Genomic DNA, 26,716 nt, shown 5'->3' with positions numbered 1-26,716 from the left:
GACAGGGTAGGAGACGATTTTACTTGAACTGCTCAACACTGTAGCTAAGTTTCTTTTTACAAAACCTAATGGTATCACCTCAAAGAAAGGTTTTTGATTATCCTAATTGCACGCTGGGAGATAAAAGCTTCAAATTTGTCTTTAGGAAGTTCTCAGTAGCACATCTGAACCTCTCCCAAAAAGAACAATTTTAAAAAGAAAAAGAGAGAGAATCCTTCTCTTCCCTGCTTTCTTACAAAGCTTCCAGCTTTTCTCCTTCCTAAGGTAACAAGAAGAGATATCCTTTCCACCCAACAGAAGTTACCTTATATTCAGCACTCAAGGAACTGAGCTAGTCTCCAGTTTCCACCTGCAGACTAACCTCACAAACTGTGCATTCTCAGTGACGTGTAAACAATGATCTTACTTTGGGCCAGCAGACATCACGGGGCAACTCTCCTCTGTGCAGAAGTCTGTAATGGTTCCATACAGCATATTGATCTGGTTGAAGAAGTCGACAGCTGTAAAGCATTGAAAACAGGAATTACCGCTCGGCAGGGTAGCAGCAGTGCAAGTGTCCTGCAGCTCCAACTGCAAAACATACAGCACCGTATGTTTTTATGATAAAGCCTCTTTGCTATTGATTTTTTTGAGGTATATTATAAGGGAAATGTGGAACATGATCACTAACTCATTTGTCAAACAGTCTCTGGCAAGAGCTATTGCACTTCTCACTGTAGCAAAATCTTCATTTCAGAAAGGAAGAGAAAGCAGAGTTATTTCCTCTTCCAAATGCCTGGCGCATCCTAATTCCAAATTCTACTGGCAAGTTTATAATAAAACAAACATTTTCAAGTGTAAACTACCCAAGCAGAGAAAACTGTTGCTCATTAGCTGACACGAACATCCCTCAGGCCTCATATCCCACAAGACAATCCTTGCCCAGAATGTTTACGCTACATGAAAACACTATGCATGTGGAGGGGGGAAGGATGTACAGAAGGCACGACAGGGTTAGTGAAGCGAACTCTCCGCCTCCAATTATCAGTTGTCAATTCATTACCACGAACCCCTGCTTAGTTTACAAATGAGGAAATATTATGAACCATCCTTTGAGCCTTGGTTTGGGGCTTTTTTCAACTGCAGAGAAGCACAGAGAACTACCAGGGCACAGATAGGTAAGTTTTACCACTTCAAAACGTCTTTCAAACACTGATGTCACAGGTGAAATTTAAAAGGGACCAGTGGGAAGCGTTAGGAAGAAAAATTTCAACTCGGCAGGGTTAAATTCTTACCACTAAGTAAAGGCAGGACGTGATTCCAGAATAATAGCTGCACTGAATACTCCTATTCCCTCCTCCTAAAATAAACAACTGCTCTAACTTCTGCTTCTGCATGAACCCAAGTAATACAAACAGACATGAACTTAAGTCTGGTGGGATTGACTTTGGTGCCTGTGCTTGTGCTCTGTAATGCATGGATGACATTCGACAGCCATACAAACACCCAGGTCAAACGATGGGGAACCCAACTCCATCTATTCACCCACGGTGCTTTATAAATCTAACTACTACTCCAACATGCCCTTAAGCTGAAAAGGCCTATATGCAATGTGAAAATGAGGTTAATGCCCCAATGCCCAGTTCATGCTACATGGCCTCTGGCTCTTCAGAGCCCCGGGCCTACCACATGGGACCACAGGAGCCCTGCAGCTCATTTGGCATCATGTCTGCACCGAGCTTGTGCCAGGGCAGATTCCCATTTGACCTTCCTGCAGGATGTGGTGGAATTAAGGGCAGCAACACACTCTTCTAGATCTGGTGCTGAGCCATGGGAAAGCCAGGGCCATGGCTGCAAACCACCCTGCATTACTTGGTAGCCAATCCAAATTGGTGTCCTCAAATCCAGAGAGCATTACCTGTCCTCTAATGAAAAGGCCATTGACATCCTGAATGTCAACACCCGCAGCTACCACACATGATGAGAGGAACAGGACTGACGAAAAGAAAGAGACAAATACCTTAGCTCTCCCCACTGAGTTTTCAACAGCAGAAACGTGAAAGCTTATGAGCACATCACGGCAGTAAAGTACCGCAGCTGCGGAGTCCGAGACACAGCTGCATCATGGCGCTTCCCAGGGCCCCAAAAAGGGAAGCAAACAAAAACTGGCAGGGCATGCACCCATCTCCAGCCACAGGCATCTCCCCACCCCTGCCACAGCAGAAAACAGCAAGCAAAATAAGGGAGGGCTGACAAGTTGCAGAGGATGAGGACTCTTAAAGCTTATTTGGGCAGGGAGAGGAAGCACCAAACACTGCACACAGTCAGAAGCCCTCATGGACTGCTGTTAGTTCAACGGGCCGCGCGGGACGGCGCCTGCCCGCGCTTTCCTTTCCTCTTTCTGCTCATGGTTCTGAAGCTTGTAGCATTTCACTTGATTTTTCCTACGTGCTTTTCTGCTTGAAGAAGTGCACAGTGGTGTACTTAAGCAACACGACTGTTTCTATCCCTGAGTAAGTTTGTTTTGAAGACATTTTTCACCTTGATCAATTATAAAGCAATAGAGGTATTGTAATTCTCAAATTATTTTTAATACTTGGGAAATCCAGAGGATTTCAAATGAAACGAAGAAGAAACTGATGATATATTTCTTACCTTAGATTTTTTTTTTATTTGAAAACACAGACTTTAAAAACCCATATGTAGTCAATTCATTACCAGAATGACCCATAGCTCAGTCCAGAACTATGAGCAAAAAAGCTTACAGAAGTGTCTGTGCTCTCAGCACATGAAGGGCAAAACCAACCACAGTAACCAACCAACGGAAGTTTGCAAACAATATATGGAGGGTTCTTAGCAAAGCTCACTAATAAAAATGGGCTGGCTTTTTTTTTTAAGACTGTTTAAGCAGCGTGAACACTTTTTTATTAAGAGTCGTGTCAGCAATTTCAACATTCCCTGCCACAGGGGCAGCTGATAACACCAGAGCACTAGATGGCCAAGGAAGAACAGGATGGAGGACATGGAAGATGGAGGAAAAAATGATGGTTTCACTTCCAAGACATGTCAAAAAGCAAGAAGAAACAGACAGAATTACATCAAATAGGACACTGACCTTGAGTACAACTTATACTGCACTGCAGTGTACAGCCTGCTTAGCAAGTGGCTTTATTGCCTGTACACAGAAGACCAGAAAATAACCAGAGAGGATCCAGGGTTTGTGGCAGCCCAAATCCTGCACAGCCCGCACAGGACGACAGGATTTGGGCTAATCCATTCGTTTAGGCCAGAAGGAAGTTAACAAATCTGTGCAGCAGGGCGAGGGGGGAGGGGGAGGAAAGCAATCCCGAAGGATTGGTGAAGCAATCGGCCCGAGACAGGTTGGCCAACTTACTGTTAACCGCGACCCACTCGTTGAGGTCTTCGCCCTCGGGCAGCATGACGGCCATGCGCAGGTTGCCGCTGCCCAGCGTGGCCTCGGCGTGCTTGAGCAGCTCGTACTGGTGGGAGCCCTCCGGGATGTTCTTCTTTGGCTTGAAGGTTTTGGAAGAGCGACTGCCACTGCAAAAGGGAGAGCAAATACTTGGAGAACTTGCAAGAAGGGTGAGGATGCAGGAAGGAATGAACAAGCAGCAGCACAAGGTGAGGGCTGGAAGGTTCCTGCCGCTCCCCGGCTTTCACATAGGAAAGGGGAATTGAACATAAACCTGGGGGGCCAGACGCTTTAATTTGCTTTTTGTTTGAAGCAATTAAATGGCTCCTCAGCATCAACAGTCACAAAGCTTTTTTAGCACGATACAGGACACCAAATAACGGAAAATCCCATGTCCTTTCTAACGCCTGCCTTCAAGGGACACAAAATGTCACCACACCACAAACGCAGAAGAAAATTCGGGGGAAGGTCAGTTGGTCCAGACCCTTCTCTTTCCAGACCAGCTAGGGCGCATCAAGGCTACTATTCATTAACTTGAAAAGAGGCAGCTGTTACCCAGAAAAGCACGACCCTTGGACTTACCTAATGCAGAACACTATCTCAGCTACTTCAGTTCACCAGCTGTGTATCAGATCCAAAAACTGGTGTAAAAAAACTGGGAGGGAGGGCTAAAGGGGAACATACAATATGCTCTTCAGAAACTTAGTTTTTAAATTGCATTTTCTCAAAAATATGAAAACCTCTCAACTGCAAGCACAGAAAGCAGTGAAAGCCAGGCCACAGCATTTTCAATACAAACATTGCCCAATTCTCAGTTCTTTTTACCAAGGATTTGTCAGTTTTTCAACAGTTCTCCAGAGGCCTGAACAGAATTTTAAGTGGCACAAAAAAACCCTGTTTTGTGGGTAGAGGATAAGGGAGCTCTCCAGGGCTCGCCTAGTGTTTAAGCTACATAATCAAACATACAAGGGTTGTAGCTGATCTCTGGAGCAATGTTATTGCTCCAGGTCAGAGAAGTGCTGTGATAAATGTATTTTTCATTTTGTTCCTCCCCTCACCATTCTACCGTTCTCCTTGTAAAACAGGAATCAAGAAGAACCACTCACTCCTAAAAGCCTAAATGCTGACAGCTCTAGCAGAGACGCTCTGCACACCCAAGAACACCAAAAATACTGTTCTTCCCTAAACACACGACAGGTGATGCAAAGAACATAGCGTACGACAAGCTGGCGACAAAAGCTATCTGCAGCTCATTAAGTCCCCCTTCAAATCTGAACAAGAGGAGGCAAAGAAGAAAATGTATTGCCATTGGAGACAAGTCATAAGCTTCCCAAATTTGGGGGGTAAAGAAACATCTTCTTCGCAGCAGGATCCTGGAGTCTGGGCAGATGCCGCGAAGGTGCTGTTAGGGGTTTAAGTGGTCCTGGTCCTACTCTGATCATCCTGCGCCCCAGAGAAGCATCATTTTTTTCTCTCTAGGCACACACACGCACCCACTTTATAGCCAAAAACACAATCCAAGACATTTGGCCATCGCCCTGGCGCACGTCTGAGCGAGAGGGCTGCCGCCCGGCCACATTCCTAGCAGCGGTAGAGCCTGGTCCCACCACACAGGGCATGGGCAGAAGGTTTGCTCCATGTCTAAGCCAACACGTGGCTCGTTTTGGTGGCGGCCAAGGCGGCCCCTCAGCCGAGGGGGTGAGAAGGAGGCCCGAGGAAGGCACAGCCAAGGAGCAGGCCAAGGGACACGGTCTGGCTTGAGCCAACCCTGGGCCACCATCCACCCCGCGGCCATCCCACACCATGAGCCTGCTAGGCAGCAGACCACAGCACTGCAGGCCTGCAGAACAGCCCCCAAGATCTTCTGGGATCAAGGAAGCAGAGGAGGGATGGCCTGTTGGGAGGTCAGCAGTTATCAGTTAATCTCTGCTATCCTGCTCCCCATAAACAAGGAGTTTCTTCCCATAATCCAGAAGGGGAAAAAAAAATAAAATTAAATTAAAAAAAAAAAAAGCCTGTAAAATCAGGGTACACAACCATTTGGTCTCACGAGCTCTCCCAAATAAGCCATCCCTTCTAGGCCTCTGTTTGCCTACACTATCTTTCTGATCACTGCTTCTGTAAGCCAACACAGCCATTCCTAAAACAGCAAGAAACAGCCTCATGCAAGAGACGGTCAGTAAAGCACCCACAGAGAAAAGCAGCTCGGGTAAATGCAGGCTGCCAATCATCATGTGCCACGGAAATACCCGCAATGTTAACAATAAGTTATCCAAATGCCCTGCCTTTGTGCCGTTAACCATGCTAGAAGTCAACTGTACGTGAAACACTAGGAGAGTTCAAAGACACAGGAGCCTAACACAGCCCCTCTAAACCTAAACCCTCATAGGACAAGTTTGCTCTTGGGCTGCCTAGCTCTACTGGCCACTAGGAACATGGTTTCAATCACCTTGTTAGTCCAGAGGCTCTCCTGTTTCTTAACCAACACCATCCTTTTCCATTTACACCTCGGCACTACCACTTGACCCCCCTTCAAGGCTTGCAGTTATGAAGGAATCCTGCTTCCTCCCTAAGCCCTGAGCACAACAGCCTCTGTCTTGTCCTTGCTTTCTTACACTATGCTTCCCAATACTGAGCTGAAGGCATTCCCCCAAACACCCTAAAAAAAGGGGAAAAAAAAGTCCCTTCTGAATTATTATGCCAAGCCACTTCATATGAAACGAATTTAGAAAGACTTATTACTCCAGGTCCATTTCCTCCACTACGTGGGCATAAAAATGAGGAATGTACATTTTTAAGAAGTCTGTTTGGTGGCTGTTCAAGTCGTATGATAACACAGGTCTTCCTCAAGTACAATATTTGATTTTCACATATATTTTAGAATATCGTTAGCTACACCTGCAGATCGTTTTTTTTCCCAAGAGCTTAAAACGCCCAGAGGTCACAAGCAGCACCAGCCTTTCCCTGTTAGCCCCTGAAGCCTTTTTCATTTTTGAAACATGAAATTAACACAGATGTAGGAGGGGAAAGTCCATCTTCCCGAAACACCATCCTGAAGATTTCATTTTCCTTGGACTTTAAAAGGACCTGAAACGGGGAAAGCATGGCACAAGCTTCAGAATTTGTCAAAACGAGTTCCTAGGCTTCCAAAAGGAATCGGCTTCCTCCAAAATTCCTGCAATTCCGAGAGCACTTAGATGCCTTCTCTCCCACACTAACCACTTCTGGCAAACTGGGAAGGAAAGCGCTGCCGCAGGACCTCGCACCAAAGCGACGATTCCTGCTGGCTCCGGGGCAGCGGCAGCGCTTCCCGCTGCTCCATCCCACGCGCCTGCGAGCGAGAACACCAAGCTGCCTCCCAAGCTGTAATTTTATTTAGTCATCTGCTGACGGGGAGGGTTTTTGTGACGCACGTCCTGCAGCCTGGCCCACGTTAGGGTTGCGGATTGGCAGCTCCCGAAGAAAAGGGCCTCCTGGAGCATCTTGTTCCTCGCTGCCTGGAGCAACCTGCTCCCGCTTCAAATTGAGTGCTGGCAAACCTTTAAGAAACAAAGAAACTAAATATAACCCAAGCTGTCGCCCACTGCCGTGCACACCACAGCTCATATTCCCAGGCAGAACCCTGGCCCTGAAGCCAGCGTGCTTGGCAGCGCAGCGCAGGGATGCGCGTCGGAGCCAACACTGCCCTTACGCAGGCTGACAACCCAGCCGTGCTGCATCCTGAATCCATGCAACTCGGAAAGTACTCCAGCGGCTCCCCCAAATCGCCCCTTTGTGAGAAGGCCAGTCCAAGCTATTCCACAACTTACCGAGAACACATTAGAGCAGCTCAGTCCAGCGCCACGCTTATAAAATGTCCTACTGCGTGCTGGGGACGTGGAGGAAGGCAAGGCAGAGGATGCACATCACACACAGAACAGGCGTGTTTTACAAGGTAAAATGATCTCCCTTTAAAATATCCCAAGTATTTACGTTCCACAGGAGGTGGAGGGCACTGCTCTTCCCATGTGTTTGAGGCTCCCTGGGGAATCAGGAGTGCAGTGCTACAGGTCCTAGAGATTCCAGCATGCGACACCGGCAGGGGACTGTTTGGTCAAACACAGGAAAGGAGAGAAGCTTGCCCTGGGGGAGAGCAAACAGAATATGCTGTAATGGCACCTTTTTTTAGGATGAACCTGCTACATATATTCCTCTGAACTGCATGTGTCATCAAGGCCGTGGGATAGCATCTTTCCTTCTTTCCTCAGGGGAGTGAACGTCCAGGCAGCTAACTCTGCATGCACGGCTACATGACTCGATGGTTGCAAAACGTGTTCACCACCATGGCCCAGCTCAAGCAAGCCTCTCAAATTAGCTTTTTAAACCATCATTTGGAGGTGCTTGAGAGATTCTGAAAAAGCAGAACTCAAGACAGTTCACAGAACATTCACCTGGGGCATGAAAACTTTCCCTATTTCAGCTCCTGTTTTCTCATCTTCAAAGGCCTTCACAAGCACTAATTAACCCTTACAAAGCATCTTTGAAGTAGGTATCATTAGCATCTTGTTACATACAGGGGAGCTGAGGAAGACACTTATTGCCAAAGACCAACAACCAAACTTATCAGAGAGAGGTCCTCCAACTTTAGTTCCTTACCTCCTTGTCTCCCTTCTCCTGCTGTACCTCTTCTAAATACTGATATCCAGAAACACTCTAAGGTGAGAACTAAGCACCAAAAAGCAGCGTTTCTGGCCTTCAAACAACCATCCTGGGCTTCATCTACTAAGAACTGACATATTGCAGTACAACCATGCTGGTTTCTGAGAGCTAAAATATCCATATAAAATTAAAATAAAAACCTCAGCTTTCCTACTTTTTAGAAATTAGTATTTCACCACTTAAAGGCTTTTTCTCCATGACAATCAAAGCATCAAAAGGACAGCGGGAAAAATTAAACAGTACATGTTCACAACCCACACTGACAAGCTTTAACTTGAGCATTTCTGTTTATAAAACTGAGTAGTCACAACATTCCTGTTGTGAAGACAGAGGGTGCGTGAGTCAGGCAGCACTCGTTTCAGTCCTTGCAACAGCAGAAGTCAGTAACTTTTCAGGCTAACTCCTGCACATTAACATAAGCCCTTCTCATCCGTTTAACTTGGAGGAAACAACCCGATGCAAGTATGCGGTAGCAAGTACCACCATCCCTCATTCCTCTGAAGCACCACCACGCAGACGGTCTAAGGACAAACACCAGAACAACTGAAAAAAAAAAAAGAGAGAAGGGAAGTTTCAGTCTCTTGTACACAGAGGTTACAGTGGAGCTGTGAGCCCTTCTGCCAGTCTTGACCCCACCGGGACTGCAGAGCATCCAGCAGGATGAGAAGGCCCCCAGGATGAGATGCCCAGCTGTGCAACACCTGTAGGCAGTTTCTGGGAAGCAGTTCTAGCCCCCAGTACTGCTGTCCCTCAACATCACCCTGAGAGCAGGTTAATGGCTCCAAATGAGCTACGGCGGTGCCCGCGCAGCCAAGACAAACGCCGAGGCCTGCAGGTGCTGCAACGCGACGCAGTATTGGCTTACAAGTGAACATTACAAAATACTGGAAGGCTGTTCAATGCAGTGGAATGGCCCAAAGCCAACACGCGCGTGCACAAATACAGCATGTACAAGTGCAGAAGCCCATAGCTCCCGCCCAGAAAAACATCCGTGTGTTTAACATTCCTCGTCACGGGATTACTGTGGCCAGCAATAAGCGCCCCATGCTTCCAGGGAGCTTTTCCCTCTAACAAAAACTAACTTTTAAACTTGTTAAACAGTTAAGCCGTAGTAAGCACAACTCTCCGGAAACACAGGCTTTGCCAAGATCACGAGGCAAACCGAAGCAGACAGGCTGGGGATTAGCTAAGACCTGCCAACTCCTCACACATGATAGTTGCACTCCCAAAAATCTACGGTAGTGGCTGGAAAGCAATTCTGGGACTAGATTTTTTTTTTCTCCCTAAACACAGGACAAATGGGTTGGAAAAAGCACATTCCCAAACACATGGTCTATGGTTAAACAATATATGTTGTTTATTCGTTATCAACTTTGTTGCAGTAAACAAAGCCTGAGATTTTCATCCATGACACAGTGCTGATGCTTCCCGGAGCAGCTCTTAGGAGACGTAAGACTAACCTTAACTACTACAGCTGGATTTACTACCTGGAATTACAAACATCAAGGTTAAAAAATGGTGAAATTGGTGGGGAGGGAGGCTACAAAATGTCCCTGCCCAAAGCTACATTCAGTAGCTGAGAGGCCACCTCTTTATTAAGAGATGCCCTTCGCCCCTCCTTGCAACACACCTATTGCCACGAGGGCTCCGAGAGACTCAACTCGGGCTTTATAACCCAGTAAGAGCAAGAGTCAAGTTTCTTCTTCCCAGATTTCAGCGTGTTCCTTCCGTAGCACTGTAATTAGGGAAGCTCTACAAAGCATCTTGAAGAACATGGATCCGATCTCGCCCAAGTAACAGGAGGCTTCCAGGCCCTGCTGCACAAACCCACCCCCTGCCCGCTGCACCCGCAGCTCCTGCTCGCTGCGACGCGGCGCTGGAGCGTTCAGCCCGAGCGCTGCCGCGTCCCCGCGGTGAAGCGGCCTGGGCCGCGGGCCAGCGGTTGTTCTTAGGAGCTCCTGGTCCTTGAACTTGAAAAATTAACCAGAAATTCAGATTCCAAGGGGAAAAAAAAAGATCCCAATCCAAAAAGGGAATTATCAGGGACTTGGGGGGTTTTAGGACAATATCCTGATTTTCCAGCACGTGGGATGACAATGTTGGCAAAGCAACTTGGGTTACCCCTAAGACAAGTGGTTCTTTGGGTGTCTAGAGATTCAGCCAAAAGCCCAAGTCTTTCTTTCCAGTGAAAGACTATTAACTGTCCTTCACATCCCACCCTGTTTCTTTGCCACACCAGGGAGTACTTTTAATTTTCTGTATGCTTTTCAACCTAGTCTAGACCAGTCTAGTTCATAAGCCCTCACCTCATGTAGTGACCTTCAATTCCATCACTAACATGAAACAGCACCTTCTTCTGCCAAAGTATTGACAGTGAAACAAGTATTTCCATGAGAATTTTGATTTCATATTCATCAAGGCTGGAACTAAAACCTGTCTCCTTTCTCCTAGAAAATTAACAGTCTGTCTTCACAGATTAATGTTTCAGAATGCCATGAGAGGAGGCAGATTAAAGTACTCTTATCAATATTTCTTAAAAAAAAATACCATATCAGTATGTACAAGACTCCACATGTTCACAGGCAAACAAGAGTTTAGCAGATGATTCACATCCAGGAAAGGAAATGTTTTTTTTAGGGTAGCCTTAAGGAATGCTTCTGCTTGTTCCACCCCTTACCACCCCGTGCTGCAGACTTGTAACACACACAGTTGGCCTGTTCCTCCCACATTTCTTTATCGACTTTTTCTTCCTCTAAGCAGTATCCATCATAAAACCAACTAAGCGCATTTTGGAGTCAGCGAAGTGAAGCGAATTCGGGATCCATCTGGCAGAAGTCGGGTGCTCCTACAGGCACAGACCCCTTCTCGCATCGGCTGGACACCCGCGCTTCTCCACGGGCCTCTTTTTCCATGCACAGCCTCAGAACACATCTACAAATGTGAGGAAGGCCCTGTGTCACAACGGGCACGGCTAAAACTAGGCCGTGCACGCGGGTAGCAGCGGGGTTCCTACTGCTGGCCCCGCTGCACGCAGCCCCCATGCCAAGGAATCACTGTCGCATTGCTATGCTCTCCCACAGGGCACGTTCCCTCGTTTCAAGCTTCCCATGGAGACCCAAGTCCCTCCACGCACCTTCCTCCTGAATCCATTTGAAATCTGTTAAAAGAAAGCAATGAGGATTACCCAGAAGGTCTCACTCCATGCTCCTTGGTGCTCACTGCTTGGCCTGAAACAAACACGAGTGTCCTCACTCACAGAATTTATCTTACTACAAACGGAAAACTGAGGACTGGTCTTAGCTGGCCTGTTAGGCATCTGAATTAAACCCCACTTTCCCTGAGTATTTTAACCCTCATTTTGAGCGTGTGTATGTGTGTGTGCACGCGCATGCTTCAGAGCTGCAGGACAGAACCCAAACCAAATTCATTTGTATTCCAGTCACCTAATATTCACGTACCCCTTCTTTAAAAGGGCAGACTACTGCAGTTTTGAAGGAGGTAAATATGTGCTATTCCTTTCTCTCCGATTGTTTCATTTCTTCCCGAGAAGTGCAGAGAAGGAGTTTGATATCTTTACCCTTTCAGTCACTAATTAAGTTCTCCACAAACCAAATAGTGCTATTTTCTCACTAATACTCCCCGTTCTCCCCCAAGAAATATTTATTTCTGTCAATTAGCATTAGTTTGGTTAAAAGGGAAGGGCACAGCACAAATTCAAACCAAAGTTATAACTTCACCCAGCTGTGCTTCAAAGTTTCGTTTCCACTAAGGTTCAAATCTCAGCCCCTTAAAGTACCAAGGAAATCATTCATTAGAAAAACGAACTCCTCTTCCTTTCTAAAGCCTACCCTTTCCCATATGTAAGCCTCGGCATTAAAAAGCTATCCCAACACTTACTTGAGCCGTAAGTGAATGTGGCACAATTCCCTTGGAAGAAAAGGGGCTCAATAAAGCTGCAGAGAGCAGACTACGGGAAGGAGCTGGAAGGCTGCTGAAAAGGAAGCCGTGCACAGCCCGCGGCAAGAGCTGCCTTATGAGAAATAATGGCACGGAGGAGGCAGCTCTGCCCAGTGGCAAACAAACTCGGAATCGACAAAATGAGATGTCCGTGATGGAAGATTATTTAATGTGTTAACTGAGAATACCAACACGCTGGCTGCGGCGGGAGGCTGCAGAGAGACTCCACCGGGCACAGTTTGCAACCTAAATCCCTGGAGGGCACATCTCCCTTTTGCTACCTGAATGATGAAGACACTGACTGCGAGCAAAACGCGAGGAGAGACCAACGGTCTCAAATTCACGCTATTGTGAAGATATGCCCCAAAACCGCCTTTCAGATGCTTCCAAGGAAACGTTTGGTTTGGAAGAAAATCCGTTATTTGGAGGGAAGATGACTGGTAACAGATGTGGGAGTGAGGACCATACTGCACATGCTACGCAGACACATGGAAACACAAAAAAACAGAAGGATGAACATGAACATCGTGCAGGACATAAGGAAAGAGAAGATTATTTATTTATGTAAAGAGAGAAGCAACATATTTATTTATTTACCTAAGAGAGAAGCAACAATATGCAAGCCCTGGCCTAGCAGTCAAAGTGAATACCGACAAGAGAGGGACACAAATCAAACAAAGAATACGGATGTCCACAGATGGTCGGAAATGAAAACTAAGTCACCTTTACAGAAGATGCAAGTAAGCAAATTCCACAAGAAATGTAAGAAAAATAAAAGTCTGGGGGTTTGTCTTTTAACAACCCAGCTGATTTTGTTCCAAGACAAGACACTGGAAGCCTAAATAAAGGAAGAAACTAAACTGTCTAAGCAGGCATCAGGGAACAGTCACGGAGAACATCATTAAGCAATCTGGAGGGCTGCACCATGGGCAGCCTCTCTAAGCACCAGCCTTTCAGTATCGCAGCGACCGCAAGGGAAGAGGGATTCGAATGCACAGGGCAGGTGATGAACAGCATGTCTCCAGCTGCAATTTCCCCCCAGGAACCCTTGCTCAGTTTGCAAAGCACGGACAAGAGCACCCCCTCTAAAAGGCATTCGCTGGATCGCATGACGCACTGTTCCGTCGTCACAGGGGTTTCCTCACACACAGCTCTGTTTTCTCCACGTAGTGATATTACTAACCCATGCTACACAGTATCTGCTCTTATCAGTCACACCCTTGGAATCTACTTAAGAAGAAGGTAGGAAGCATCGTTTGTCAGAATGCAATCTATGGGCTGCTGGAGATGACGAATTACAGTCATAAAAGCTTGGCTCTAATATCAAATTAGCTCCTTACTTAGATACCAAATATAGTGCTTGGAGAACGTGCCTCAGAACATGGATGGTTTCCCAAAATGCTGATCAGTGCTTTTAAAAACCAATGCTTTATGAATGACTAAAGTAAATCCAGTCATACAACCTATGAAATCACAGCAGGGCATCTTTTTTTTTTTTTTTTTTTTTGTAAACACTAGCAAAATGGCTTAAGACAGTCTTCAGCACTTTTTAAAACAGCAAAAAAGAATAAGCTGTCAATGTCACCGGGGGGAAAAAAGAAGCAATATTAGAAAAAGAGAAACTGAACTAAATTTTAACGGAGCGGGTCATTCCAACACACTGTAAAAGGCTGTCTGTTATTGCCACCCCCACGCAAAACAGGCTGACAGCCCGAACACTGCAAAACTAAAACACACTGCAATTTCCCTACAGAAAGCTCAGAGCATGCACTTAAGATTACACTTTCACATTGATTAATAGGTGCCATGGCACTCGGTTTCAGGAAATAACAGAAGGATCATTAGAGTCCAGAAATAACACAAAGGACCACGGGAAGAAGAAATGGACGTGAGCAGTAACAAATAAGCTAACGGCCTTTCAAAAATATCCTCCATTCTCTCATCACAAACTATTTCTTAAACATGTCCCATATTCACACATGCTCATGCATTAGGAGTTCTTATTTGCAATGTGTGTTCTCCTCCAAGGAAAGGAGCACATTTTCATACTTCAGAAGTGCTCGTATCCCTAAGACACGAGTTGTTAACTCTGGAGTTAAGCTCCCACGCTTAAAGATGTGCAATGATCAGCAACCAGAAAAAAAAGAAAGAAAAAACTGACTAGAAAGGGGCAATCTGTAATACCCAAAATGAAACTAAACTGAAATATGGATAGGATCAGAGGCAACACACCAGAATAACAAAAAGAATGGATTTAAGCCCAGAAACAGTTGTGAGCTGGAGGAGGAAAAAGGAGAGAAGAGAGGGCGAACAAGATGTAACAGAACAGAAAAACAGCAGGAAACTCGGAACAATAAGCTACGGTTGTTACTGGATTTAGAAGGGGAAGGGGGATGAGGGGAATAACGAGAAAAGGATCCCTGGCTTCTGTCTGTGCAATGTAAGTCTATGCTTTGAAGGACAAGAGAAACTGGAGCAAAAGGTTGCGAGTTTTCTTCAGCTTTCTCATGAAGAAAGGCCTAAAAGACACAAGAAAAAAAGAATATTCTTCCTAGTCACCAGAAGTGGCTGCTTTTAAATGTTTCCAAGCGCAGTGTCAAAGAAAAACTCCTCTCGCCTTCATGATTTCACAGCGGGAGGCTGTTGTTTTATTAACACAAAACTATTGTCTCACAGGCATGAATGCGACAACCTCTGACTCGGGTTGTATATATAGTAAGTGGGAAGCAAAAGTTTGAATTTAGCAGAGCAATCCTGAGGCGCACAACGCACTTCAGCTTCACCCTTCACACTCACTTACAAAAGTAGCATTATAAGGTAAGAAGTCATTTCAAATTTATTAATAAATAACAGATTATAGCTGCATGGATACATACTCCTCCAGACAACCCATCCAAGGTTCTTGTTCCCATCCCTGAGAATCCTTCTCCAAAGTATCGCCCTAGGCAGTGGCCTGGGCAAGAATGTGGCACATTCACATGCAGATTAACTGTCATACTAGCTCTGGGAATTTACAGATATATATATATAGATATACATACATATATATACACACATGTATACACACACAAAAATAATTGAGCCTTATGCTTATTTCTTTCTGATCTGCTTTAATCTGATCCAGAAAAGTTCAGCCAGAGCTTTTCTAGCCAACTCAGAACACTAACTTTGGAGGGAATTGTAGAGACCACTCGATTTCAAATCCAAGGCATTTCCTCCCAGGAGGAGATAACGCAACAGACCTCTTCCCCTGGAAAAGTTCCTCCTGAAAACTTGAAGAAAAATACCTTTATTGCCCTCAGTTGCCTCACAGAGCCGCTAGAAAGATCTTGACAGGTTCTAACTCCCTAAAACTTGCATAGTCCAGTGCCCATCTTCCTGCAGCAGAGGATGGCATTGACACTGCTGCAGATGCATCCTGCAGATGCTCCTTCCCCGCAGCAACGCTCACCTCCTGGGCGGCAGGCGCTGCAGCACGCAGAGCCAGCACGGCCCTCGTGCCACAGAAGAGCTACGCGACTCCAAGGGACGCAAACGCCGTGCTTGGAAAAGCCACGCGCACACAGAACACAAAGCAAAGGATCCTGACAACTCCGCTCCATGAAGCTCAGCGGAGGAATTCCAAAAAAGTCTGTGAAATGCAATGAAGTAATAGTCACTTATAGCCAAGAACAGATTCTGCAGCACTTTAATCCCTATAACCCCAAACCCCTCTAAGCACAAAAAAAAAAAAAGAAAAAAAAAGAAAAAAAAGGCCAAACAAACAGCATGCTCATTGTTTCTACGTGCTAATAGGAAATGGCTTAGTTTACAAATGTTGAAACTATGGCAAAGCATATCCTGCGGTTGAGGTTGATTTGTGGGTCAAGGGCTTATTGACAGCTTTGGCAGTAACATCTTTCTTGTTGTTTATTATAGAAGACAGAGTGGCACGATCAGATGCAGCTATTTACTTCTCTACAGAAAACAAGCGGTTTTATTCTGCCAGCTGACTTGTTTGTTTTCTTTTAAAGCACTGGACAATATACTGTAGCCAGAAAGAAAGTACTGAGATTATCCAACAAAGGGCTAGCGCTAAGGTAAAACAAACCTGAAACAATAAGCGAGAATGTTGTCAAGATCAAGGAACAATTTAATTAAACAGCCAGCCCTGGGCACAAAAGCAGACTAACAAAAGTGCAGTTTACAAGCTGTTGACCAGAAGGTAACTTTAATATTTTATCCTTTTTAAAAGGCTCCCTCACAGAACATATACCCTGGAAGGGGAAATGGTGACTCATGGGCTCTCCTTGCTGCAGTTCTCTGTTGACATGAGGAGATGTTAAACCTAAAGCCTTGAAAAAAAAAAAAAAAAAAATCACTCAAAACACCTGGCATTAAAGATTGAAAACCAGGCCATGTTACACGTGCACAAACTCTCCCCTGAAAGTGATCCTTGTGCCATTGCTATTCTCACCTGGCAAATGTAAGGAGTTAATCGCACGGGTTCACTTACACTGCAAACACAAACGGGGAAGGACAAACAAGGGAAAACAACTGCGTCATAAAAGCAAACAATTAGGAAGCAATTAAGAGCGGATGTCCCTTGCGTGTAGCGTACACAACTTTCACACTGTGCACTGCCTTTCTTCACTGCTTGTCCTCATTTTAAACTAACGCTTCTTTATGGAGAAGACTTCACCCATGAACATGGAAAAGGAGTAATCGCTCAGCTCAGCAATTACACAGTTCCCTAAAAAAGGTATTTGGTGCAAAAGTTTAAAAAAAAAATGCAATTCCAAGCTCAAACACCTTGCAGCCTGAACATGGCTTGCACAGCTCTTATTTCAAGGGAGATTCATTCATCCTGAAATACAAGGAGCCAGGAATCAGCACAAAGTCGGTTTTGCAACCCGGCAGCAGCAGTCATGCATTGCTGGCTACCATTCATTTGCATTTCATCAGTGCAAACTGGATGATCTACTTTTTCTCAAGCAGCTGTCAGTTCACCATGATAAGCAGACATATCCTCAAAATCACCAGAAAAAAAAAAATCATGGATAAAGGAATGGCAAGAACTCCTTGCTTAAGAGTCATTGTATAAAGCTGGTAATGCATGCACAAAAGCAAAGTCACTGATGATGCACCTAAGCCAAATTGCCTGCTAGCAGCAAAAAAGAAGCCTCCTCCCCTTCGTTTGCTATGTCCACACATTCCTGCTGCTTCCTTTACCCTGCCAGCAAGTCCCATCTCACTCCAGTGAGCCAGTACACATACATACATTAGCAAAACAAGAATCCTACCTCCTCCACAAAAACAGTAGTTTTCTGCTGATTTAGCTTCCTTGACCCACTTATTAGAAGCATAACAGCCTCAGTGAACTTAACCCCCATCAACAAACTGCACCCCAAAAAACTGCTTTGAGGTCTTCAGGGAAGATAAATGAGGATGGAAGGAAGCAGAGTGACAAGGACTTTAAAGGGCTTCTTCAAGATAGGCTGAGATTTTGAAAATGAATCATGCTACAGACAGCACAAGGTGGGGGAACACAAACACTTCTATTTAACTTTTCATGCTGTATTCATTGCCATGGTTTCTGGAAGCTTTCTGGTCCGTGGAGCAACCTTCCTTTACAGGGAGAGACTAGCAGAGCTAGCCGAGGGGCAAACCTCGGGAGAGCCAGCCTTTCAACACAGGAATTAAGCACAATGTTAATGGTATAATCGGAGTGACACAAGCTTGAACAATATTTAACACTTACTTCAAGGTTAAGAGCATACGTTTCTACAGGCAGTAACTTCACTAATGCTTTAAGCAGGTTAATAAAAAAAAAAAAAAAAGCCTTATAGTACTTCCTGCAAAGCTCAGTGCAACAACTGATTGAGTATAACCTCTGCCTGCAGGGAATCCTCCTGTCTTCTCAAAACTCAGTTTCTGTTACCTAAACTTAAGGGGGAAAAAAATCCACTTGCACAGGACAGACAAAGCAGTGTTTTCCAGCTGTAAGCCACCAGTTTTCTACAATTCTTTAATTTTCAAAGTTTTCCTCCGGCAGCCAAGCACTGCAGAGGAAACTTCCCAAACGCACGTGACACCGGGCAGCTGTTTCGAGCACCATCTCAGTCTGTAGGAAGGACAGAAGCCCCCTTTTTTCTTTCACACCACAGGTAGCCAAGGTGAAGAACCCGCGGAGGCAGAGCAACAACCCGGCACTGAGTCAGCAGGTCTCCCTCCAGTCTACTTACGGCAAACTTAGGGTCCGTTCACTGCCAGGAACGTTTCAGAAGAGAAACAAATACATCCCTAATGGTGCTGGCTAAACAGCAGCAGCAAGGAAGCGGATTTCTGTGGTGAGCACCTTTGCTCTCATCTCTTAACTACAAACACAACTTGCACGGTAGCAGTGCACTGGTCAAGTCATAAATGGAGGAATACCTCATACTCTAATGCAAAACAAACAGGCAAAATTCGAAAAACAAAGACACCCAACTGTAAAGAGGAATAAAGGCACTTTCTTAAAAATGGAGTGACAAAAAATATCTGATTATTTGACAAGTGCATTTCTAAGAGCTGGCCTACACTTTACTTTTCCAAGACCAAAATTCCCACTTAGAAGCGCCCATGGGAGCCTCTGATAAAGGGGAGATAAATACCACGTCTCCGGCTGGAACCACGGACAAGAAGCACTCGCAAAGCACTCGCTTCCCGGCTAGAGCTGCCATTAAACAGTTCTGCAAGGCTGCAGAGTAATCTGCCCACTTGAAACACAGTTTTCATTTCACAGGCAGCAGTAAGTCAAGCCCCAGGAAAGTTGCGAAAGGGAATCGCGCTGTTCTGCAAGAGCAGAAGCAGACTGGGGAAGCGGGAAGGCCGTAATGCCTCTCGGTCCAGAAACAAGCCTAACAGCTCCGGGTTTGGGATTAATCCGGAAGAGGCGGAAGGACAAAGGGATGCCCCATGGCACCTTCTGCGCACATTCACACACACAGAAAGCGTGCTTTTCATTTGAAAATAACCCACACGCACCACCAGAAGCAACTGCTGCACCCAGCTCATCCAACACGGCAAAACAAGAAGGGAAGATCCTTGCAAGCACGTCCTGCCCCACTTGGGTTACAAACCACCTTTGCATTGATGCTTCAGTGCACATACCTCAAATCAGCAATTCCTCAAATCAGCAATTCCTCAAATCAGCAATTCCTCAAATCAGCAATTCCTCGTCTACGCACTTCTACGCTGCTTCCTCCAGCTCCTACCCTGCACGAAGTCTGTCAGCTGTGACTGCTTACACGAATCCAATGCTAAAACTCCTTGAACTCCATACACTGGAAGCTTATGGGAGAGATTAATGAATATGGAGAACAGCTTTTCCTTTGCTTCGCTTTTCTCTCTCTCCTTTATTTTTTTTCTAAGACAACTACGGTTTTAGAATCTTCAACAATAAAATTTGTCTTGTCAAAAATAACTGATTTTTATGTAGCTTCTTTTTACGTAAGTTTTGCCAGCGCAGGATAACGCAAGCATGTTACCATATGGCACGCCTACCAGAACTATCTTTAATTTCTTCCTTGGAGATTTAAGCTACAGTACCTGCAACTATGCTGTAATTTCCTTTTAGAGAGAAATTATCAAGACAGATTTTTTGGAACTGAAGATGTTTTTCAGTGCTTTTTCTTCTTCTCCTTTTTTCTTTAAGATTCACAACACCCTGTTTAAACATTGCTGATGTTTACAAGAACTGTTTTCGGAAAGGAAGAAAAAGATCATAAAGACAAAATGGTGATGCTGAAAGTGACAATCACTGTCAAAATCAAATTCCATTAATTCAGCGACTCCTCTCAAAGACTTCTTATAACGTTAACCATAACAAGAAAAGACAATGATTCCCCTTGATTTTCTTTTTTTTTTTTTCCACTGCATGTAGCTTTATATGTCACGGGTCCTAGCAACAGAAAAGAATAGCAAAGGATTTGTCTGCAGACAAGGACCATGCAACGGCTTTCAAGGGGGGCCCCAAGCGCCCTGTGCAAACGTTATCTGAGCACAATTGCCCTGTTATTTGACTGCAAGCAAGTCTGCAAGCAGAACATGGCTTCTGATACTGTACTTGACTGTCAAACCGACAAACTCCAGCCAAGTTACTGATGACAAACCTGTGTGACAGGTTCACGGCAACTTGGAAAATGTTTCTAGTAGGTGTATAATAATACCTTAATCTGGTGCATCTTTATTATGAGCTTAAAATTGTGTTCACAAAACCGACGCCGAGAGTATTCCTGAAGTGGAGAAAACAGGAACAAAGAAACAACTCTGTTACTCCACACCCTGGAAACCCTGCCTGCTATGAAAAATATGTAGGGTTTGCAGTACAGAATGCAAATGTGAGCTGAGCCTGTTAAAGTGTAAACATATACAACCACTATCATTGAATGACTCAGTGAAGATAACGAGAAAATCATGTTGGAGAAAAGGTCATACTAACTTTCTGGATACTTAAATATATATATATGTATGCATATTACTTGCCAGTAACTAAGAGAAAGCTTCCCCTGGCTCCCCTGAGGCCTACTAGGCATCTTGAAAAATTATCTGTTAACTGGATTTCTAGAATGCACACGAGCAAGGTGCTGGCCACCAAACTCTCCCAGCCACAGCCCAAACAGCTGTGCCAACGCGTCTAGCTTCGCCATGCGGTAACTTCAGCTTTGCTATTTTCCAACCAACAGGACTACTCGAAACAGTGGAGGCAAAGCTAAAGGTTCACTTTCCTGGCTTCCAGGAGAATCTGGAAAATGAAACAAGTATCTCATTACTGCCTTCGACCGAGTGGAACATTTCATGCTTTTCAGCTAGCCGAATGCCACAGACGGCAGAGCTCCCTGATTTGCAAAGCAGAGCTCCCAGGGCACCGCAGCGTTCAAAACCCGTCCCTCATCCCTGCTGCAGCAGCTGGGAGTTATGAAGGAGGGGGACAGCTGGGCTTCTCATCAGGAGCACGGCGCCTGCGTCCGCGGATGCTCGTTTGTATCTGCCTCCAGGCAGTGGCCCCGGCCCCGGCCCCAGCCCCGGGGCCGCCCTTCGCTCTCCCTTGGGGCTGCTGCCAGAGCCGAGCGGCGACGGGGGAGCCGGGGCGAGCGGCGGCCTCGGCCGAGCACGGCCTGGCAGAGGGCTCCGCTCGCCCACCGGAGCCTCCCGCAAGCGGCGGCCCTCGCACGGCGGCCGCCCCGCGCGCCGGGCTCCAGCCTAGCGGCGCGGCCCAGGCCGTAGCGGAGCCCCGCGCGGCCAGGGCGCCTCTTCCAGCTGCCGGCATCTCCCTCGGCTCCCCGGAGCGCCTCTTCGCTGTAATTAATAGGTCGCTGAGCCGGTTTGCGCTAATTCGCCGCTCGTCCCTCGCCTCGGCTCCCGAGGGGAGGCACCGAAGTTCAGCCACTTGTCGCCCGCCAAGCAAAAAAAAAAAAAAAAAAAAAAAAAGAGGCAGCAAAACGCGGCGGTTCTGCTCGCACCTGGGTCGCCCGCAGCCGCTCCGGGCGGCCCTTGGGAGCTCCCCCTGCCCGCGGCCACCTCAGAAGCGCTTCCCCCCTCGTCCTGCCACGGGGGAGCAGCGCGATTTCAAAATCACACCCGGTTAAGTTGAATAAAATAAACGGCGGGCTCCGGCCGGTCAGCGGGGGGGACGTTCCGCCTCCCTCAGGACGGCCGATGCCCGCCCGGCCCCGCGCCCTCCAAACGCCCTCGCGGCGCCCCTGAGGTGGCCGTTGGGCAGCAGCCGTTAACAGCCGCCGGGACACAAAGGGCCGCTGGGGCGCGGCCGCGTCCCTGGGCCGGCACGGGGCAGGGGAAGAGGAAGGGGAAAGCGCGGGGCAGCAGCGGCGCCGCCTGCCCGCCCTGTCCCGCCGCCGCGGGCGGCCCCTCGGCGCCTACTCACAACAAGAAGCTCATGGCGATGGCGGCGGGGACACGAGCGGCGGCTGCCTCGGCTCGGCTCGGCTCGGCGCGGCTCCCAATGGCAGCGGCGGCGGCGGCGCAGGGCGGGCGCGTGCGGGGCGAGCGCCGCGGGGCGGGGACACGGGCCCGCCGCCTCCCGCCGCCATCGCGCCCGCCCGCCCAGGTCTGCGCGGCCCCCCCGCCGCCGCGCGTGTGCCCCTCGCCTCCCCCTTCCTCCCCAAAATCCCTCTCTCCTCCCCTCAGACATTCCCCCTTCCTCGCGGACACCCCCCGTGCCCCCAGGACAGCCCCCAGCCCCCACGAGCAGACCCTCCTGTCTCCCCAAAAGCCCCTGTCACGCACAGACACCCCCCTCTTTCCTCATAACATCCTCCCAGACACCCTCCTTTCCCCCCAAGGCTCCCTCGACGCCTCCCCCTCAAACACCCCCCCATTCCCCCAAATCCTCCCTCTCCCTCAACACTGCGCTTTTCCATCGGATCCTCCTCTCCCCCTAAAGACACTTTCCTGCCCTTAGATATCCCCCTGCGACACCCCGCGAGTGCCCCCACTGCACACCCACCCCTGCACCGCCACTGGGTGCAGGGACATGAGCGCTCAAGGCAGATTCCCCCCGGCAGCCGCTGTCCCTAGGTGAACGGCAGCACCGCTCCGCCTGTCACCCCGGGACGCTTCACGGGCACTAGCACAACGCGAAGGAGCGCAAGGGCCTCTCACCGTCTTCCCCGGCCTCGTAGCCTGTCACGGGGCTTCTCAAACGCAGGGGGTCCCAGCGCCTTTTAGGCAGCTGTTTGTGAGGCCCATTCCCGTATATCTACTTGGATAGTCCCTGGAAACGATGCTGTTCGTGCCCACGCGACGCCTCGGGGCAGGCCCTCGGCTCGGCAGCCCCCGGGCTGCGTGGAGACGTGTTCTGGATGTGACGGCCACAGCTGGGCAAACCAGCAACACCATCAGCAGAAGAATAGCGGAATCGCGCCTGCCTTTCTGCCCTCTTCACATAGCTAGTCCTATCTTCTTTTTAAGCAAATACATAAAAATGACTTTCAATACTTCCCCGAGTATAAATGTTGGGTTTGCAAGCACTCTTTAGCAAAGTTGGCAGGCAGTTGAGGAAGGACACGCCTCTAAATAAAGATAAGGCCACTTGCAAGCTGCTGCAGTGAAATCAATCACGTCCTGCCTCCAAAGTTTTCAACACTGCCTGTACCCAACTTCTGCCCTGAGCCTCCTCACCACACACAGAGTGTGAGGTAAAAGCTGTACGTCCTCTCACACGTCGAAATTTCCCATACATAATAGTCAAAGAGTTTCAGCAAAGGAAGTTCTCAGAGTAAGTGCAACCATGTCTTTGCTGCCTATGATAGGCTGACCACAGCATGAAATACAGGGCTATTCCCCTAAGTTTGAACTTTTCAGCACATTTTGGAAGACGTCCAAAGGCTCTTTAAGCAGTACGCAACAGCTGTAGGCTGCGTTTTGGGGATCATGCTCTGGGAATAGCTTCATTTCCAAATCAGGACTGATAATTGCAATTTTTTTGTCTCAGATGTTTGAAGAGAAACAAAGATAGACAGAAGCACCCAGAAGGCTCTAAAACAAACCATTATATTCATATCAAACCAGGATAACCTTGACTGCCTCCAAGGGCCACTTCTGGACAGCAGAAGTTACGATCCGAGGGTGTAATTTCATGTGAAAACTCTCCCTTTCTTCAGGCACATGAAATCCTCTTCCAGTTTAGAAGAGGAGAAAGGGCAGACTGCACGGTATTCCCGATGTTCCCTCCTGTGCTATGACAACCGCACGCGCACGTAACCTCGCAAAGCCCACGCTGTGCCAGGTAGGGCACAGGGAAGCCCAGGGACCGCGCCGTTCCTCCCCTGACATATTTAATATGTTGAAACATGCTGGGATTCCACGCAGCGTTAAGTTTCTGTACAGCAAGGCTGTTTTTTTTGTTTTCTTTTGCTGTTTTTTTTTTTCTGGAAGTATAATACCTTACATTACAACAGCGAAGGCTTCTGCTTTTCTCATGCTGTTAAACGCTGACACTGCATTTTCTGGTTCTGTCCTCCACAGTAAGTCATAGCGTCAGGTCAGTGTGAGTCTAACGAAACAAAAGTTCTATTAGTGTTTTTAAGGCACTTTTAAAACCAGGTGTTTTACCGAGCGCTGAGGGTATAATTAAAATACATTTCACAACGTTTGCAATTTTCTCCTTGGCCGTATTAGTGAAGGCAGACATGCAACGGGGCTTGGTGTGCTTTTTAACAGCCTGCATTTACAGGCTGTGAGGCTAAGCTGGCCGTATAAATCAAGCTCCAGAAACACTGCTAATCTTTCTGGTGCATTCACGTTTGGGCACGAACAACCTCCGCTCTCTGTTGCCACCCATATGCTTCCTTCTACCCACAGAACACTTTATTTTAGCGGCAAGTTAGAATTAAATGTCTGTTACTGCCGCAGTCAGTAGGAAATACTTTGCCTGGGTTGCTGTCAGGAGAAACGATTACATAATGTGTGTATTTTATGCCTCACATTACTAGTGTGCTATTCACCGTGGCCAAGGGTCACATGAAGTGCTGGCTTGAGACACGGGGGATATCAGGGACTGGCAGCGAGCTGCAGGATTACATAAGAGCAGAACTGCTCAGTTGCTCCTGTAAAGGCTTATTAGATGTACCCACGGCCCCACAGCTGTCATTTTGGTTTATCCACTATACTGTAGAGCATAAAGAATTGCTTTGAAAGGGCCCTAAAGCGGGAAGTTGACAAAATGCTTTGCTTCTGAGTGGAAGTTTCCAGCTTTTGCATCAAAGGTTATAATGCAGCTCGGTAAACACAGAAGATTCAAGGTGAAATAAGTGCAGAGATTAAGAGCAAATTATTCATCACGTATTGAGATATATGAAAAGGGAAATCAAACTTTGTTTAGAAGCATAAATAATATAGTATGTAAATACTAAGATATATAAACATTCTCCCTACATTCTGCATACAGCTCGTATGTACAAATTCTTTTATTGGATCCTTGTGTGTTAAGGTAAGGGATTGGATTCACTGACAAAGAATACTTGGAGGACTAATGATACAATAGTAGCATAACATTTAAGTACAAATATCAGCTAAAATCTACAGTATGTACCTAGAGAGAAATTCTGATGAACAAAAACTTCAATGAAAACAATTACAAAAATCCAAGGTACTATACAGTCGTCCCAAGAATCACCTTAACCCTGAAGCAGGGACAGTGCAGCCTATGCCTTTTGTTACCACGGGATTATGGCAAAAACAGCAAACGTGGCTCCTGCTGCTCTCAGCAGCATTTCGGTGCTTGGTAAGTGCCGGTTCTGCAGCCGGGCTGCTGCACATTAATAACAAGCACCTGCGAGGTGAACTGGGGGAGCCGCGCTGCAGGAATCCACGCTGTGCTTGTGGCACGCACCCAGCTGAGGGTTCCTCCTACCTCACTTCTCCGTGCTTGTTTTTTCTCTTTTCTGGAGCTGGAAGGTCACTCAAACATCCGAATGCGGCTTGTAGATGAACCACTCTGCTGTGGGGCTGCTCACAGAATGCAACGGAAGGGCCTTTTCCTTAAGTTCCCATGGAACTTTTGGTGTTTCAGTTTGTGGCCATTTCCTCTAGTTCTATCAGTGGCCACTACTGAAAAGAGACCAGCACCATCCTCCTCACTGCCTCCCTTGAGGTACTTCTAGACACTGCTCAGGTCCCCTCTCAGCCTTCTCTTCTCCAGGCTGAACAGGCCCAGCTCCCTCAGCCTCTCCTCATAGGGCAGATGTTCCAGGCCCCTGATCATTCTTGTAGCCCTGCGCTGGACTCTCTCCAGCAGCTCCACATCCCTCTTGTACTGTGGGGCCCAGAACTGGACACAATACTCCAGATGCGGGAGTATCTGCAGGAGTATTCTCACTGCTTAAACCAAAGACACATAACTTTCAACAGCAGCCTGCTCAAGTAGCTTCAATGAAAAAGGTATCATCTGGGTAAATAAATTAACTTTTTGGTTAACAACTGTGTGGAGGGGGACTCTCTAGAGTCCTTGTACTTTTACTCAGTGCAACACATTTCCTCTCATAGATAGATTTCATTAAACACCTGATCTGAAAAATAAATACCTGTGAATACCCTTGTCCTAGGGTGAAGCTTTTTCCAACCTGGTGCAGACGCTTTGCTCCTCCCACACTTGCCAAGGAAGCCCAGAGATTCCTGGAAAACTTTGATGTCGACCCAAGTCCAACAAAACGGTGCCCTCTAAAGGTAATCTGCACACACTGGGATGCTATGGGACACGGAGCAAATGTTCCTCATGGTGCTTGGGCAACAAGTAGATTCCAGGCAAAATGGGTGGGAGACGTGTCCCTGTGTTCAAGAGAATCCTCTTTAAACCCTGCTTGGCTCAGAAACGTTCAGGAATAATTAATCTCCACAAAAAGAGAACACACGAAACACCGCCATGGTCAGCAAGACTCAGCGACCGCTGTTCAGTAACAGCACGAAAGTGTTGCAGAGGGACTGAACTATTTTTTTTTTTGCACCTAGAAAAAGTACTTGCAAGAGAAACTTGACATTTCAACTGTGAAAAACTCAAACACGTCCTACTTGATAGCTGAATCTTTTGCCGAGTTCAGCACTCCTTTGAAAATGCAGAGAGCGGCGTGCTGTGGAAAGTCGGAAGAAATTAACACATGATGTCGTCAAGAG

At 47.0% G+C, this 26,716-nt stretch overlaps 1 protein-coding gene across 1 annotated transcript in view; it reads right to left on the bottom strand.

Annotated features, from left to right (window-relative positions):
* Window positions 1–21,993, bottom strand: part of MOB1B (MOB kinase activator 1B) — a 29,754-nt gene extending 7,761 nt beyond the window's left edge. Inside the window, exons 1-3 of the mRNA XM_088531674.1 lie at window positions 21,972–21,993; window positions 3,374–3,540; window positions 407–500 (exon numbers count right to left, since the gene is read on the bottom strand). Coding sequence (XP_088387800.1) covers window positions 407–500; window positions 3,374–3,540; window positions 21,972–21,985 — 275 coding nt within the window. The 5' untranslated portion in view covers window positions 21,986–21,993. The remainder of the gene's footprint in view (window positions 1–406; window positions 501–3,373; window positions 3,541–21,971) is intronic.
* Between the last annotated feature and the right edge of the window lie 4,723 nt (window positions 21,994–26,716).

Source organism: Tinamus guttatus, unplaced genomic scaffold (assembly GCF_059628265.1).
Source record: "Tinamus guttatus ecotype Peru unplaced genomic scaffold, ASM5962826v1 Tinamus_guttatus_pri_ptg000423l, whole genome shotgun sequence".
Taxonomy (NCBI): Eukaryota; Metazoa; Chordata; class Aves; order Tinamiformes; family Tinamidae; genus Tinamus; species Tinamus guttatus.
Note: the sequence above shows the minus strand (reverse complement) of the source record. Positions and strands in the feature narration are given on the sequence as shown.